The following is a 16,483-nucleotide window of genomic DNA, read 5'->3' as shown; positions in this document are numbered from 1 at the left end:
AAAAAAAAGGAAAAAAAAGAAACTGAGATGTGATATAGTTCTGCTTGCCTCTTGTAGTTGGTGAACATAAGCCTGTAACTGGCACGGCTGTCTCTCTTGACTTTGAGTCTTTGAGGAGAACAAGTCTCAATGATCAAATCCCTTCTGAGGTTAAGGAACACRTTTGGTGTGTAACACACCAGGCTAATGCAGGTTGTAATAATTATTTTCACAGTTCAACTTGTGCTTAATATGAATTTGATTTTATCTTAATTTTAGGTTTGCCTATTCAAGTCCGGGATGCAGGACTCTCCCTTAAGGATGAAATGCCTAAATCTGATGTCAATAAAGAGTACTACACCCAAAACATGGAAAGAGAGGTAAAGAAATCTATTTATAATCATGCTCTGCGCTTGTGGGTGCGTGTAGGGAAGAGGGGGGGCCAAATTCACTTGTTCTAAAAAGAAACGACCTAGGTCATCTTAAAATCTCTCAATCTTAAAATTGCTCCAATTCTGTGYATTAGTTTTCTATAATGATCTATATCTATTTTTTTGTCTTTTAACTATTATTTAGATATCTAACTCTGATGGCACTAGGCCAGTTGGTGCGCTAGGAAAAGCTACTTCCACAAGTGACATGCTGCTTAAGCTGGCTCGGACCACACCTTACTATAAACGTAATCGTCCTCACATCTGTTCCTTCTGGGTAAAAGGAGAATGCAAGAGGGGAGAAGAGTGTCCCTACAGGTACGGATAGAGCTTAAACAGTTAATCTGTTCTTCTTGGTCAGATATGGGTCCCTCAGGGTTTGAAAAACAAGAGGTGCCACAATAGAGGAGATGTAACACCGTGATGAGTGTCAGTGGTGTCAGTGTGACACTTGCTGCAAGTTGGCGTGTCGCGCCAGTGAATGAGTCCTTGTTGTGGCAAGTTCGCTCGTTAAGCATGTGCAGCGTGGTCTAGTGTTTTGCTGAAGCAGTGAATGCAGCTCTTCTCTTGCGTAGTTCATTTCTTCCCTTTTTGGCGCAACCCCCTCAATCAGTGATCTTTGTATTTGAACAAGAGGCCGATTGAAATCCAGCTCTTCCATTTTGTAGTATTGAATGTTGAGCTCTCGAGAGTGCTATTCATTTGGAACTCGAAGCAGCCAAAGCTATAATATGATGATAGCTGCAATTTAAATTCTTGGGGCTCTCTGTTCCATTTTAAGATGTTTGTGTGAATAGGTTTAAGGATGTAAGCAATCTTTCAAAGGGAAGGTAGCAGTCATTTTAATCTGATGTAGCTGTGATTGTGCTATTATGAAATGCTGCGTTTACTGAAACATAGACACGAGAAGCCTACAGATCCAGATGATCCTCTGGCTGATCAGAACATCAAAGATCGTTACTATGGAATTAATGACCCTGTGGCTGATAAACTTCTGAAACGAGCATCAACTATGCCTCGTCTGGACCCCCCTGATGATAAGACTATTACTACACTGTATGTTGGAGGGCTCGGAGATACTATCACTGAGTCAGATCTCAGGTGTGTTGGTGCATTTGTATTACTCTTTACTTTTTAACTTGATGCCTTAATTATGGAATCTTCAGAGCATTCTCTGCCAGAATTATTCCTGTACTGTGGAGATCTCATCTGTGGGGAAAAAAAATGCTGTTCAGTTTCTCATAATGGGGAACTGCTTAGTGGGTGAGTGCAGAGGAGTTCCAGCTCCTTGGAGGACAGGATAAGGATATTTATGTGCTTTGATTAACATTTTTTTCTTAAATATGAGTCATCCTCTGAGCTCCTGAGGATACCATGTTGTGCTTTTTACAGAAGGATCCCATAACTACTCTCTAGTTAGCCTCTGGGAAAAGCTGCACCAGAATTTTTACTGCTCTGTAATTACAGAGGGGCAAGGGTCATCATTTCTGATGGCTGGTCTGAACCGGTGATAGAGAAAAGAAAGGATCTGAGCACATTTATTTGAACACATGAGATCCTACTGTGCTATATGCCCTGTTGGTAGGAGGAGTGGGGTTTAATACGTGTTTTTTCCATGCAGAAATCACTTCTACCAGTTTGGGGAGATTCGGACAATAACTGTAGTACAGAGGCAACAGTGTGCTTTCATCCAGTTTGCCACTCGGCAAGCTGCAGAAGTGGCTGCTGAGAAATCCTTCAACAAACTCATCGTCAATGGTCGCAGGCTCAATGTCAAATGGGGAAGGTGAGTGTGGGGTGGTGAGAAGCATTATTTCTTCAGATGCCTTGTGGATACTGTCCTCTGGAGACTTGATTCTTAAATGGGCAAAACGGTTCGAATCCAGGTGTGGTCCTTAATCCATTTTATGCGGTCTTGATGGGTTGGGATAGACACTGAGTTAATAAATAGCGGGGATCCTCTTACATTCTTGTTGTTTCAGCAGTGGGATTTGGGTTGGAGTGTAATTTGTGTTGGGAGTTTTCTGGTTGAGTTGCTGTAGATTGACTTCTCATCTGGCTCCTGTAAAAGATTTTTAGTTCACTCTGTATTGCCTGTTGCTGACATTCTGTGAAATTTTATCTTTGGTCTGAAGGAATGGATCAAGGTTAGATAATCTGAAATTGTTGTGGTGTTAATATCTGCTTGTTCTACCTTTTGTTTTGTTTTTATTCTCAAACTTTTGTCTGGATTTTAGGTCCCAGGCAGCCAGAGGAAAAGAAAAGGACAAGGAAGGAACTACAGAATCTGGGATAAAGCTGGAGCCAGTTCCAGGACTCCCTGGAGGTAAGGGAGATGTTTTCATCTCTGAAAGACTTAATGCTGACCTGCTGCCGTGAGAGACTGCAGTTAAACTCTGCTGTTTTGGTCTTGGAGGTTTGGGACATCAGAGGCACTGGTGAGCTCAGACCAGTTATTGACAGGATGTCTCAAGTAGACCCTGCTGGGATCACTGGAGAGCTTTGCCTAAAAGCAAGTTCTTGGTGAAAAGAGGCCTCCTTGTGTGATGGGTGAAAAGCTAATGCTAAGTAATTTAGGTCAGAGATACTGGTGACTCGCACTTCAACACCCAGTGAATGTATTCCTAATGCACCGARTGTTGAATGATAGAAAAAGCAAAGCCAATTTCACATGGAGAATATGACGACTGTTCTGGAGGTTCAGTGCAGTCGTGCTTCTCACTTCTGTTCAGATATGCAGAAATAGCAGCAGTCTGTCCTTGTGGGAGAGTTGGCTGTGCCTCCTTTCTGAAGGCAGGTACCTCTGCATTTCTTGATTGAGAGAGATTTCCAGTAACCACAGTGTATTCTGCTGCAGCTCTCCCCCCACCTCCAGCTGCAGAAGAAGAGGCTTCTGCGAATTATTTCAACCTACCTCCGAGTGGCCCTCCGGCCGTAGTTAACATTGCCTTGCCACCTCCTCCTGGCATTGCTCCGCCACCACCTCCAGGTACTTGTTTTTCCTTTTTGGGTGGGGACATCTAACTTGGTGCACCAGCACAGTGGACTGGAGATTTAGTCCTTGCTCAGCTGGGCTGTGTCTTATGTGTGCCCAGTGTTGATTTTCTTCACTCCTAATCATGCARTCTAAACTGATGATATGAGTTGTCAGCGCAGCTCGATTAAGCTGAGGTATCTGTGGTGTGTGTTCACTTGCAAGCTTGTGGGTGAATCAGGTTTCTGTTARTGGTACTGAGACCTGCTCTGTGCTTTTACTGGCTGTATAAGCACCACATTGACCTGAACTTTGAAGTGTTAGTCTACAGATAATTGAACGCAAATCTCTTTAGCTATGTGTATGTATCTATCTGGAGACCACCTTTCTGTGGGACTTAAGGAAACTGTTGATATACTTGACTGCTGTGGATGTGTTTGGTTTGTTTCATAGCTGAGTAGAAAGCATTTAGACTGGGATTATAGATCACTGTGCCAGTACCTCCCCACCAGGTTATATCTGTGAGCAAAAATGTATGTTGGGTAAGGATTGCCCCTAGTTTCACTGGAAGGAGAGGAGGGGAATTTGGGGATCTGAAAAATCTGGGGGGATACGCACTGTTTCTAAGGTGTGGCTCTCAGGCTGTTAGCTTTGTGTAAGCAGATTCTGCATTGCTTGCTCTGTTGCTTTGTTTGAACCTGGCATCTTTGTTTTGTCTGCAGGTTTTGGACCACACATGTTCCACGCCATGGGGCCCCCGCCACCCTTCATGAGAGCACCAGGCCCCATTCACTACCCCTCTCAAGATCCCCAGAGGATGGGTGCCCATGCAGGAAAGCACAGCAGTCCCTAGCACATCATGCTGCTTWCATCATTTGAGTAAATGTTATTTTCTAGTTACCATAGTAGCGCCGTATGTTGAGCTGTGGGCAAAATAGAAAAGCCTTACTTCCCTGCTTGCAGACACTGGGCAAGCTGAGCTCTGTGTTGCCGCTAGCTAATCAGGTCATTGATATGTCCCAAATCTTTTACTTAGTGTTTGGAGGGTGGGGGGTAGGGAGGAGAAGGAGGGCAGACAGAAGGGCTGTGAAGCAGGCCATGGATCAGTTGTACTAGAATTACAGTGCTGTCTGTTTATCCCGTTTTGCACACTTTTGAAATAAACTTCAGGAAAAACAAAAGCAAACTCTCTTCTAGCCCATTTGATATCCTCAGAATGAGCACTATGGAAGAGAGAAACATAACCAGAGACTCTTTTCTTTGTTTAGTAACTAATGACTTATTATTCTAATGAGATACTACAGGACTGAGTGAGAGATRAAAAACAAGCTGATCCGATGTGCCAGATTCATGGCTTTACCTTACTATTGCTCTAGAGTTTTACTCACTGCTTTTCTGTCTTTTTACCGAAACAAACTTTTTGGTGCTTCTTTTCTAATCCTACATTTTCTGAGCAAGGTATTAGATCTTGAAAATAGTCCCTTGCTAGTGCTGACATGACCTGGAGTGACAGGTTAACAGCTGCTTATTCTAGCCTCATGAAAGCCCCCTTCCATGGCCTGCAGAGAATTGAGTTGTGTTGCTGACAGCTGCAGGGGCAGACCACAGTGGAGCTGCAAGTTGTCCTGTTTGTGTTCAGAGGATGATTAGGGCTTTGAAGGCCTTTGTATACAGTCCCTCTTTAAACTGTGAAGTGGATCTGAATTTTTTCTGCTTTGATTATACATGAAACTCTTATTTCTGTGGCTCCAAGTGTAGTGTTTGCCCAGGAGTGCCTGTGTCCTGCATGGAGTCTGCAGTTGAGTAGGGCGTATGGGCATGGCTGGAGGATTTTAAGATTATCTGTATGTCTGCTGCTTTCATGTAATTGATCTCTGGGTATCTTTCTGTAAAACAAAACATGATGGGACCTGTTTTGAAACCTCATTTATTTGTTTTAAAACAAAATACATTAAAATGTGTGAAATTTTGAAYGCTGTGCCTAGTCCCTGCTCCCTGAAGCAGGGTGTCTGAGGACTTTGTCCAACTTTTTTTGTCTTGCTGTCAAAGCGAAGGTAYGGAGGGCGGTGTGGCAGCGGGTCCACTTCTGGATCAGTGCACTGAACTGTACAAGCCTCTGGGTCCCACTGAAGCCGCCACTAAAGGCTTGTTTGATATTTTCAGCCTGCAGGGCTTTCATTTGTGGTATAGGAACATACGTGACACCAGGGCCGTAGCTGGCACTTGGACCTTCCTTCTCTGGAGAAGAGTTGAGCTTCGAGCACAGGTACTTAGCTTTTGTGGGTAAGAGCTCGTGCCAGGGTGGTGTTACAGGGCAGGCTGAGGCCCTGCTGATGGACCCCGAAGGGAGGGCTGCATTGTTTGCCATTCTCTGCACTTGACTCTTTTCAGTCAGTGCCCGTGAGCACTGGTGAGACAGATCTCAAACTCAGGCAAGCTATACATTGTGGCTAGTTTGTTTGGTTTTTTTTTTCCAGCCATGTCCCCAGAGGTGTACGCATTCTTTAGCTGATGGATATGAGAGAAAGAGATGAGTTTGGAACTGGGCAGTATTTGGGCATCATAAGTTTTTAATACTTATGGAGCAGACCATTTTTCTGTTAGTTTGTCCTGTTGTGTTTTGGGGGGAAGAACAGAGGAATGAAAGCTTCCTTCTGAATGATGTGTTGTTAGAGCAGAATTCCCATGTGGGATTTCCCCTGTATATCTGTCTTCACTGTACTAGAAATACATTTTACAGTTAACGCTACTGTTAACTGCATTTTTACCAACTGACATACAAAACTTACTTGCCTGGTTTATCCATAGTGGCAGAAAACAACAGTATTTTTATCCTAATTAAAATAAATGTTCATCTATTTTGCAAAATTAAATAAGGATAACATTAAGGACCTGACAACAGTAACTGAACAAATGTAGAGACTTACAGATTTCTGTTAGCTGTAAGCAGGGTTTTCCAAATGTTCCTGGTGACTGTCCTGTATGYTGTCATTACTGCACATCCTATTGCATGTCACTGGTGGAAAAGTTTGTGCAGTCAGAACCTCACTGCTGACTGTTTTGTGTTTGTGGAGAAGCCTGTCCTTGCCRTGGAGACATGACTGGGCTTTTCTTCCTTCCAACTTACATTTAAGTTACTGGTATATCCTGGCACCTGCAGTATCTTGTGAACTCCCCAGACCGGTGCAGTTGTGATAGGCACCTGCTCCACACAGGGCCTGATCCTTACTGACCAACTGTTTAAAGCAAATCTGGCATATCTTAACCAACTGCTTAGATATTCAAGCAAGGCATGCAGACAGGAAAGGGCAAATGACAACTGTAAAGTACTATCCAGCAGCTTGCGGAGAAAGCTTGTGGCACAGGTTTCCAACTCACAATGTTGTTCCCCTCCCATATATCCAGGTTGTGCTGTATGTATGTTGTAAACAGGCAAATGCCCAGTTCAGCATTTGTTCTTCAGCCAAGCCCAGGGTAATGGTTTTTAACACGCCAAAGCTGCTAGTAACTTGTTTTGCGAATGTTTTTCAATTATCGCCTCCTCTCACCAGAATGACAGATGTAGAGTTGTCCTTAAGATGGAATTTCTCTGCAAAGGCACCACCTGTTGAAGCTGGTGTTGTGTGTCAGTGGAGAAGCAGCAAGACAACTGTATGTTACAGCTGGTGCTTCTGTCATTTTCCACAACGTAGGGGAGAGGACAGGCTGTACAGGATATTTTGTACCGTGATGGTTACGGGAGCTTACAGGGATCTTACGTTAAAGATGAGAACTTGGCTGGTTAGGTTAGTGCTAAGTGCCCTTGTGACAATGGCTAGTATGAGAGGCATTCAAAATGGTCCCAAACTTGAACTTTGTTCAAATCCCATGGAAGAGGATGACAACCTGAGACCACTAGCTTGGCTTTCATGAAGTGCATAGGCAAGAATATTTACTGCCTTCTGCCCTACTGTGCAAAGTATGTTTGAGTCTAGCAAGAAAAGCATCTGTGGCAATGGAGAAGGGAGTGTATTACAGCTCGTCACTCTCTGGTAGAATCCGTACCCAACCTTGCGGTGCTCTGTTGAAGTTGGGTCTGTGGGAAATCAGCTCCAGAGCGCTCAGGTTATCAAACTCCATTGCAGGCGCAGAGAACACATCAGTGATTTGAGCTCTGTCAAACGGGGTGGGAGTTCTGCATCACAAGAAAAAGTAGACTTAGCTCATCACAGAGAGAGGTTGTGCATGTTTGTAATGGTGAGGGACAGAAAAAGCAAGTCTGGACTTTTTTACTCCTTATGAGCCTAGTAACAACTTAAGACCTGCAGCAAATGACAGTGCTTTTCTTCCTGCCTAAGATGCCTTTGTAATTTCTGCTAGCCCAGCAAGATACTTCTGTTGTACAGAGAGAACCTAAACTGAAGCTTTGGCAGGTTTTGCATAGTGCCTTGCAGTGCACGAGTTTTAGTGGCCGTGCTGGGGAGAGGGGAAGCCGTAGTCTCTTTACGGGCTCTACCAACAGTCATAGAGATGTGCTGTTTGTGAAAAGGATCAGATTAGGAGAGCGGGTGACAAGGACAAGCCCACTGATATTTAAAAGGGGACTCATCTGCAGTGAATGTATTCAGCTAAGGACTGAGCTATGTTAGTGCTGCCTCYTGATTGCTCTAGCACATGTTCAGGCAAATGTCTTTCTCTTGGCCTTCACTCCAGTCTGCATTTTGGGACAGCTCCTTTTGAACTATGACTAACATGAGGAGCAGTGTAGGGGCAAGAACTGCCATCCCTTTCTGAAGAAACTTGAAAAGGAACTGAGAAATAGAGCACCAGACCCCTGAAGAGCCAGGAAATGCTGGTTTTGGAGCAGTTCACTTAGGCTGATCTAGCAAAGAGGCATAGCTGGGAAGGTTTGCTTTGGGAAGTGTTCTAACGTGAATAATGTGGCACTATTTTGCAACAGCATCCTAGGGAGAAGTAAGCAGGGAAAAGGTAAATGAGAGCRAGATGTTCCAGATCTTCTCTCCCTATCTGGGAAAAGGCAGTCATTTTCAAAGCTGTATTCTCACTCTCTCTCAAGGTGGCATAGCTTGCTTAGCAAAGTAGCTGGATATCTTTGCACCACAACCTGAATTTTTAAGGTTAGAAATAAATCAGTCTGCTCTAATGTAGTTGCTGTTGAGATGGTGAACTTCCCCTTAGCCCATGACAAATGTGAGCTGTGCTGGGATTCACCTTGCTATAGGCAAGACTGCTGGCTTCTCACTAGCTGATTTGATCCAAAACGCGTGTTTTTCTGCATTTTGGTATTTGATGAACTGAGAAGTGATTTAAAAGCCAACAGCTTGGAGGATCATAAAAACCCAGTTAAAAGTGGATTGGCTCTCTGCTTCTTTATGCCTCAGTGAAGAATTAGAGGAGGTGGCAAGAGACTTGGTGTTAAATTAGCATCCATCTGTATTAAATAACAGTTCAAGACTTTAAATAGAAAGGCAGCATGTGAGAGGGGAGAAATGGTACAGGCTAAAGCATTATTCAGAAACGTGTCCTTGCTTCAGTCCCCGTCCGTAAATAAATACTGAGGCAAGAACATGGCTAAATGTTGAAAGAAGAGGGCCAAGTGTCTGCAGCAGCTTCTTGTTCCCCCTCAGCAGCACCTCGTTTGATGTTACTGCACCAGAAAACTTTGAGAWAATTGAATAACCTGGAAAGAGATCCTAAGGAAACTGCTAATACAGCCCCTTTACTTCTCCACACTTTCYTTCAAGCAGCTGACTGGGCTTCAGCCTGCTTTCTCTTGGCTGCTTCTCCTGTCCCTTCTGCTAACCCTGTCATCTCTTCCCTTCCCTCTCGTTTCTCTCCTTCCTGCTCCAATGCTAATCAGAGTACTGTCACACTTTCAGTACAGAGATGCATGGGGATCAAAGACTCCTTGGAGATGGTACGGAAGAGAGGAAATACATAGGTTGTAAGTATACAACATGCCAGGCACTAGGGCAAAGCTCCAACACTGAGGCTAAGAATATCAGAGAGCAGCAAAGGGACAGTGGCAGCCTTGTCTTTTTTCTGCCCAGGTTCAGGTTGATCTCTGCCCTTTGGGATGGCACAGAGCTGTATTTTCAGTGTGGAAGCATTGCTAGTCCCCCCTGCAATGCCTTTCTGCCAAGTTTTCAAAGCAGAGCAGTGATGCTCCATGTGATTTAAATTCAGGCACGGTGAGGCTTCAGTAAGGTTGCTATCTGCAGAGGTCCACCACTGCTGTAGACAGTCTGAAGTGGGAATAATGCTGTATCCCGGTAGGGAACTTCAGTGGGAGTCCAGGCACTCACAGTTTGCCTATTGTAAGATGACTTTGGCCAGGCTACCAGGACTAGCATCTTCTCATCTTCATGAAAGAGGTTTCCAGTGAGCAGGAGAGCCTTAGTTTTCAGATTCCTTGAGAAGATGCTCATTTTAAAAGTTAAATTCTCATTACTCTACCTTGTGTTGCAGGTACTTTGCTACCACCAGAACTCCCTCTCCTGAGTCCTCACCAAACGCCTTTCCAGAGAGTTGACTTTCCTGGAGAGTTTCTGCAGCGGGATCCTAATCTCAACCCTAGTGTAATTTGGAGCTCTAGGGAGGCACACCAGCAGTGCTCTGTTGGAAGCAGCCTTACGATGCGGAGCTTGCCAGCTCCACTTGCCAGCTTGCTGAGCTACTAGTAGCATGTCTGGAAACTTCAGTCTCAGGGATGTGTTTGGAAGGAATCTGGTGCCCTCTTAGCACCTTTTGGAAAGATTAACCTTCTGCCTCCCACTAATTCCAGCAGCTCTTGGGTACCTTAAGAAAACTATGAGACTTAACACTGCACCATTCTTCTGCTCAGCCCAGACTTGAGGCTGGCTGGGAACTCGTAGTGATTCCTTCTCCAGGACCATGTGAATGAGTCCTGGAGAAATCCTCCCAGATTTCAGCAGTCATCCCTCGGCCTGAGGTTACCCAGTGAGATCAAGTGTTCAGGGCTGCACAAGGCAGTGGCAGAGCTGAGATTAGGGCCAGGAAACTAGTGGAAGCAGGGACCTTTGCAGAGGGGCTAGAACAGAACTTCTAATATTTTCTTTGCGCTTTTGCAACAGGAAAAGATTGACCTGAGCCCTTTTTGTTTTCCCTGCTCCCCTTTGGTGTGTAAAGGGGACATGGACGATTTATTGTGTTTTTTTCCTTGCATGCTAGCATGTGCAGTTCCTCCGTGAGGCTTCATTGTCTCAGAGGAGTCCCAAGGAGGAAGGTAGAGCAGGATTAGTGCAGGTCTCACTTTGAGAGCTGGGATCCATGTGCCTTGTCCCATTCCATTGCTCTACCACAGCCCTCCACCCCCCCCCTTACTCCAGGGCTGTAGAGGCTAGAAGGTAGAATGGCTTAGCAGAGGAACAGCCAGCCAGGAGCCCCGCAGGCTGGTGTCTGAGCCCCAGACAGACCCGTGGCCAGTGTTACCTGTTGAAGCTTCTGAAGTCCCAATGAGTTGGTTTCATAGGCGGCTGGCTCTCGCTCGCAAGGTAGTCCTTCTCACTGAGGAACTCCTGCCATGGGGAACGGTAGCCCTTTGGGATGGCAGTGATGTTAAACTTCTCAGGGGGGACTTCTTTTAGGGGGCTGGAGTAGCCTGCATTTGGGAAAGAGAGAGCTTTTGTTGCTGCAGCGGCAGCCAGACTCTGGCAATGTGCTCCAGGGCTCATGGTCCTCCCTGTGCGGGGAGGGTGAGCTTGGGAACAGTCCTGCTGTTGCACAGCCGTGGAGGACCTTCTGCTGTGGGGGGAAATACACATCTATATATAAAAATATGCTTATATATCTATAAAAACATCTCTATTTATATATATATTTATAAACGTATTTTTTTAGATGCGGATCCCCATTATGATGTATTTTAATGATAACCTGGAAGACCTGAGGGGTAAAATGCCTAAATATTGGTCATGGAACTGAACTCTTTAAAAATAATTTTTAAGTTTTTTTTTTTCCTTTTTGAAAAAGATTCTTTTTCCAGAGGTAGTTTGATATGCTCTTTCAAACAGGCCATACCAGCATTGGTTGTTTTCACCAAAGTTTGTGGGATGGTTATATGGAGGATCGTCAGCATGAAGCAGCTCACTATAGCTCCCTCCAGGCCCAGCTTGCTGCCTCGGTGGCCGGGGCTGCTGTGCTGTGCCACAGTACTCTTTTCAAAATGGTAAGAAATAGGGCTGTCCTGCAGGAGCGCTGGAGAAGGGCAATGCCTGGGAGCACCTCAGGGCCTGGAGAAAAATAACCCAGAGACTGGGATTCAGACCAGTGTGCTGTGAGAGCAGTGAATGCACAGAGACTCTGTACAACTTGTATTCTGTCTGTCCACATCCCAGAGGGCAGATACCGCCCATTCCTGAGGTTGCACTGCAGGACTGCTTCCTTCTGCCATTTCCGCAGCTCCTGCAGTGTGTACAGTGCTTTATGGATAAATAGGAGAAAAGAAACTTGTTTCAGCGCTGGGTGGGTGGCTCTTACCAGCGCAGACTCCAGCAAGGGAGGCTGGCCAGACATTGAGTGATGGTGTAAGGTGAAAAGCACAGGCCTCAAGCTCATGCCTTAGAGGCCTCGGAGGAACAGACTACAGTGCCTTGCCCATCTCCCATGTGGCGTCCCCCAACACTGGGATCCTTCTGGGGATTTCTAGAGCTCTGCAGTAAGATCACAATGAAGTTAGCTTTGTGGTATAGGCAACATTTACCTGGGGCCAGAGCATCTGGGTTGAGGGCTTTGCTCATCTGCAAGACTTTCTCTGTCTTCTTGGGCACTTTGGGGGGGGCCCCTCGGGCTGATGCTGCCACRTGGAGCTCGGAGTGGTAGCTCTGCTGGCCCTCAGTGCTGTGACCCACCTGCAGATGAGAGAGTAAGTGGGGCACTGGGGGAGACATCAGGGCAGCTCATCTCTGCTGCCTAAGCCAGAGCTCACTGGAGAAAGCATGATGCTAGCAGGGAAGCTTTCCTATTGAGCAAGGGAGTGCAAAGCAATCAGACAGCCTGATATCTTCAGCAGAGGATGCTATTGAAAGCACCTCTCAGCAGCTGTGCAGGCTTTTAAGAGAGCCTGCAAGTGGGAGCTGTCAATGCTTGTCCAGAAAGACCTCATTCAAGCCCAGAGCCCTGTGCAGAAGCTGGAGACAGCAGCCCCAGAGGTGCCATCAGTCACCCTTGAGCAGTCACACTTGAGCCTGGGGCAGCAACTGCTTCTCCACCTACTCACCATCCTCTCGTTTGCCGTTCCCTCCAGGTAGCCTTTCACCATGCTGTGTGATTCACCTGCCCCTGTCCCTGAGAGCTGCAGGAAGAAAGGAGAGAGGTTAGCAGGGTGTGGAGGAGACTGGGAACCATCCCCTTGCTCTTCTGTGGACCCTAAATGTGATGTTTGGCCATCCTTCACATCCAGTCCACCAGGTGATTGCTTCCCTCCCTTCTCCCTTAGTTGCAGACTAACCTGGGGAAGCYCTTATGCTTGGCCATGAGCCCTTGAACCCAGCAATAGGCTCCTGGGCTTTGCAGGTTGTCTTCATAAAACATACTGCTTTTACCTGAGTGTGGTTGTCCTGCTGAGAAAGACCTAGAGCCCCATGGAGAAGAGCTTTCCTACAAAAGCTGTGAAAGCTGCAGAAATACCATCCTGCTTGGAAGTGGGGTGCCAGGAGYGACAAGGAGACCCACCTTTCTGTAGCCGCTGGGGTACTCGAAGATGAAGCGCTTCATCCGCTTCTGCCTCTGCTGGAAGAGCTGAGAGCCCCGGTTYGTTTGCAATGACAGCTCCTCTATCATCACATCCTGAGGTGTGCTGACCTTCTTGCCCAGATCCAGCCGGGGGGCTGARGACACAAGGGGGAAACACATCGGGAGCTGAGGCCATTGTAGCATGGAGGATGCCCAAACTCAAGGTGGGGAGAGAACAGCAGTATCCCCTCACTCTGGCTGGGCATAGCCAGTACCAGCCCCTCGCGCACGTGTGTGTGGGGGTTGCATCTTGCAGACCTCGGCCCTGAGACCTTAGCCGTGCGACTTCGGCCGCATGGGAACTGCACCAGTGACTGGTGTTTCCTTGGTGTGGGCATTCAGCAGGGAGTTATCTCAAGTTCAGAGGCTCAAGACAACCTCTCCTCGTCTAGTGTGTGGACTCCTGCTCTCAACAAGCATGAGCAGCCTTGGGGCTGTAGTGAGAGAGGGGACCAAGAACCAACATCCTGGAGACCTAGGCTAACGGCTCCATCCAGAGCTGGAGTCAGCCCCTCAGCATGGGGAATGACACCCCCTGCTGCCCTGGGAACTGTAGGACCTCCTGATGTTCCTTACCATCTCCCGGTCCCGGTTTCACGATGGTCATTGCCTGCTGTCACGCTCCTGGTGTGGGTCTGTGGAAAGGGGCTGGTTCCTGTCCAGCTGGAAGAGAGAGGCAGCCCCTTGATGATGGCTGTAGCACAGGGATGTGTCAACCCTGAGGTGTGCTGCAAGGAGAGGCCAGGCTTTGGCTTTGTGTGCTGGGGCCCTGTGCCCAAGCTCCACTTGGGCTTGGAGAACACCCAAGTATTGTCAGCTCAATGAGTCTCCTCTGGAGAAYAGCTGAAGAAAGGACTTACGCTGTGCTGTACTGGGGCTCTGTAAGACCCCAGTAGCCAGCCGCTARCACAGCAAAGATGAGCAAAGTGGCCCTTGACCCTCTGCTGAGTCACAGCTAAGTTTCAGACGGTCCTTTCTGCTCATGCAAGAGCCTCCTCCTCTGCACCTCCTGCCTCTGGACTCTGGATACCTTAGCCTGGAGTTTCCCTGCCTGTCTTGCTCTGTTTGCTGTGTTCAACATCTCTCAGTAGAGCACCATCCCTGCGTTACTCTCCACTAGCTGTCTGGGAGGAGCTCCGGTGCTGCTCCTAATGGTAGTCTGTCCACCACAGCTGCTCCTCAGTTCAAGCTGGGAAATGAGAGACAGCACGGCCCTGTCCAGAAGCGCACTGCACAGCTCACTGCTACTCCCACCAAGGCGCTCTCCTGGCACCCTGCAGCGGGCAGCTCCCTGGTTAACGTGGAGGACTGCGAGCAAAGGGGTGTCCTCCGTTGTGCCTGGCACCTCTGGGTGCTGTCACTCGGTGCGTGCCAGCCAGTCTTTGGAAGTGTCCTTCAGCACCTCTCCGAGCCCTGCGCGCAGCCCCYGGGGCCGTGCAGCCCTCCTGGGCGAGCAGGGGCCCCGGCTGCCACCTGTGCCACGGCTCCAAGTTAGCAGGAGCTATTTTAAGCCTCTGACCTGGCTGGAGCGGGAGGTGTAACTGTGACCCTGCAGAGCGCGCGAGCCCGCGGATGCCTGCCCTGATTAGCCTAGCAAGGGGCTGAGCCGTGCCCGGGGCGTGCGGATGCCGCTGCCCTCTCGCAGGGCTCACCRGGCGCTGCAGCGAGGAGTAGGGGCTGGGTTGCTCCTTAGCTTCCACCTGTCCTCCTCTCTCTCAGGCCAGGGCCAAGGCTGGCCCCACTGGGCAAAGGGGTCACAGCCCGCAGGGGGTCCTGAATGCAGCCCCTTTCCCCAGCACCGCTTGGAAATGCCCCCTGCCCCGTGCAAGGGCTCTCCCCCGCCAGGACCAGGCTGGCCTTGCCTCCCTCTCGGCCCAAGCCGTGCTGCGGCCCCAGCCTGGGGATATGTCCCTTCCTCCAGCCTCTGGGCCGAGGACTGGCAACGGGGAGGCTCCAGCAGCCGCCCCCCGCGGGGCCTCCCTGCTGCGGGGAGCTGTCAGCCCTGCCTTTGCGAAGCAGGGACTGCAGCAATGCAAACTCGCCTAAAATACGCAGCCCCCCCCGGGCGCAGGCTGGCCGTGGGTGCAAACGCGCTCCCGCRCGGCCGGGGCTCCGTCTCGGCAGCGAGCGCAAGGAGAGGGGCCGTGCGYGGCGTTGCGTCCTGCCTGCAGGCGCAGGCCAGCGCTGGGGCCTCGTTGCAGGAGGGGACCCTGCCCCGGGCTGGGGGCGGCCCTCGGGGGCAGCGGCTGCACAGCGCCTGGCGCAAGGGCCCGGATCCTTCTGCGTTAAATGTTAGCTGCTGCTGGCCTCGACAGGCAGCCCCTCCCCTCGCCTGCCTCCCCGCGCCCTCTCCCCCCAGGTACCAGCCATGGGAGACCCCGCTGCACCCCCCCCACGGTGTCCCCACTGCCACGGTGGGGGTGTCCCCAAGCCCCGCGCACCCACGCGTTGCCTGTCCTACCTGGCCCGGGGACAGCTCGGACTCCTGCTGTGCCGGGGACCGAAGATGCTCTGCTGCAGTGCTGGGGAGGAGGCTGCAGCCCCCAGCACGCCGTGGCCCTGCCGAGCCCTCGGCAGCAGCCCTCAGGCTCCCTGCCCCTCGCCCGCCCCGAGCTGGGCTGCAGCCGGGTGCCAAGGGCCGGCTGCAGGACAGCAGTTATTTTTGGCTGAGAAAGGGGGCGGAGCAGGGCCGACCCTCGGGGACGGGGACGCGGCTGGTCGCCCGGTGCGCGGGCGCTGCGTGCACCCGTGCGTACCCCACCGCCGTGCGGGCAGGCGTGCGGTGTGGGGAGCGCTCGGCCGCGCTCGCGTGCCCGCGGGGCCGCTCCAGGGTGCTGCCCCTCGGAGGGGACACGCGGGGGRCAGCGGGACACGCGGCTGCTCGGAGCCGGGCGCTGGCGTCAAGGAGGGAGCTGCTGCGGCAGCGCCGAAGCCAGGCCCCCGCCTCGCCGTAGCGGGGGCCGAAGCAGCCCGGGCAGGGGGTCGGGGCAGCTGGGCGGTGGGTGCCCCGAGGGGCAGAAAGGAGCCAGGCGGGTGGGATAAAGGCAGTTTATTTCCGCGTCGGGGTACAGCTGCGTGGCGAAAGGCCGTCGGAGYGGCCGGGAGGGGGGACGCGTGCCCTCCCACCCCGGGGTGCCAGCCTGCTCCGCTCGGGCTGTCCCGGGAAGGGGGTGACCCCGGGCTCCCCTCAAGGCAACGTGCCAGCGCCGGCAGCCCAAGCGTGTGTCCCCCCCCCAGGACAGGAGCTGCCGCCGCCAGCACCCCGTCTCCTGGGCCGAGGGCTGCCACGCGCGGGGCTGCGTCGTGCCCTCGCCGGCCCCCCGCGCCCCGGGGCGCCCGGTGCCCC

General features: G+C 50.2%; 3 protein-coding genes across 4 annotated transcripts in view; 1 reads left to right on the top strand and 2 right to left on the bottom strand.

Annotated features, from left to right (window-relative positions):
* Positions 1-5,357, top strand: part of RBM22 (RNA binding motif protein 22) — an 8,180-nt gene extending 2,823 nt beyond the window's left edge. Inside the window, exons 5-11 of the mRNA XM_085317896.1 lie at positions 259-359; positions 556-728; positions 1,311-1,511; positions 2,032-2,196; positions 2,648-2,736; positions 3,268-3,399; positions 4,107-5,357. Of these exons, the coding sequence (XP_085174022.1) occupies positions 259-359; positions 556-728; positions 1,311-1,511; positions 2,032-2,196; positions 2,648-2,736; positions 3,268-3,399; positions 4,107-4,237 (992 nt within the window). The 3' untranslated portion in view covers positions 4,238-5,357. The remainder of the gene's footprint in view (positions 1-258; positions 360-555; positions 729-1,310; positions 1,512-2,031; positions 2,197-2,647; positions 2,737-3,267; positions 3,400-4,106) is intronic.
* Positions 5,296-15,764, bottom strand: MYOZ3 (myozenin 3). 2 transcript variants are annotated; one of them, XM_085317900.1, is made up of 7 exons: positions 15,599-15,764; positions 13,714-13,800; positions 13,078-13,232; positions 12,623-12,697; positions 12,107-12,254; positions 10,837-11,005; positions 5,296-7,558 (listed from the first exon to the last, which is right to left on the bottom strand). In XM_085317900.1, the coding sequence occupies exons 2-7, from the start codon at positions 13,742-13,744 to the stop codon at positions 7,396-7,398; spliced, it is 741 nt and encodes a 246-aa protein (XP_085174026.1). In that variant the 5' UTR covers positions 13,745-13,800; positions 15,599-15,764; the 3' UTR covers positions 5,296-7,395. The 2 variants fall into 2 exon arrangements, with proteins under 2 accessions (XP_085174026.1, XP_085174027.1); XM_085317901.1 differs by lacking the exon at positions 15,599-15,764 and having other exon boundaries at positions 5,296-7,537; positions 13,714-14,510.
* A 273-nt stretch (positions 15,765-16,037) lies between these two features.
* The window catches only part of SYNPO (synaptopodin), a 15,723-nt gene continuing 15,277 nt past the window's right edge, over positions 16,038-16,483 (bottom strand). Inside the window, exon 6 of the mRNA XM_085317815.1 lies at positions 16,038-16,208. Within this exon, the coding sequence (XP_085173941.1) occupies positions 16,038-16,208 (171 nt within the window). The remainder of the gene's footprint in view (positions 16,209-16,483) is intronic.

The sequence above is a fragment of the Rhea americana genome, unplaced genomic scaffold (genome assembly GCF_003343005.1).
Source record: "Rhea americana isolate MKP2758 unplaced genomic scaffold, rheAme1 scaffold_51, whole genome shotgun sequence".
NCBI lineage: Eukaryota > Metazoa > Chordata > Aves > Rheiformes > Rheidae > Rhea > Rhea americana.
Note: the sequence above shows the minus strand (reverse complement) of the source record. Positions and strands in the feature narration are given on the sequence as shown.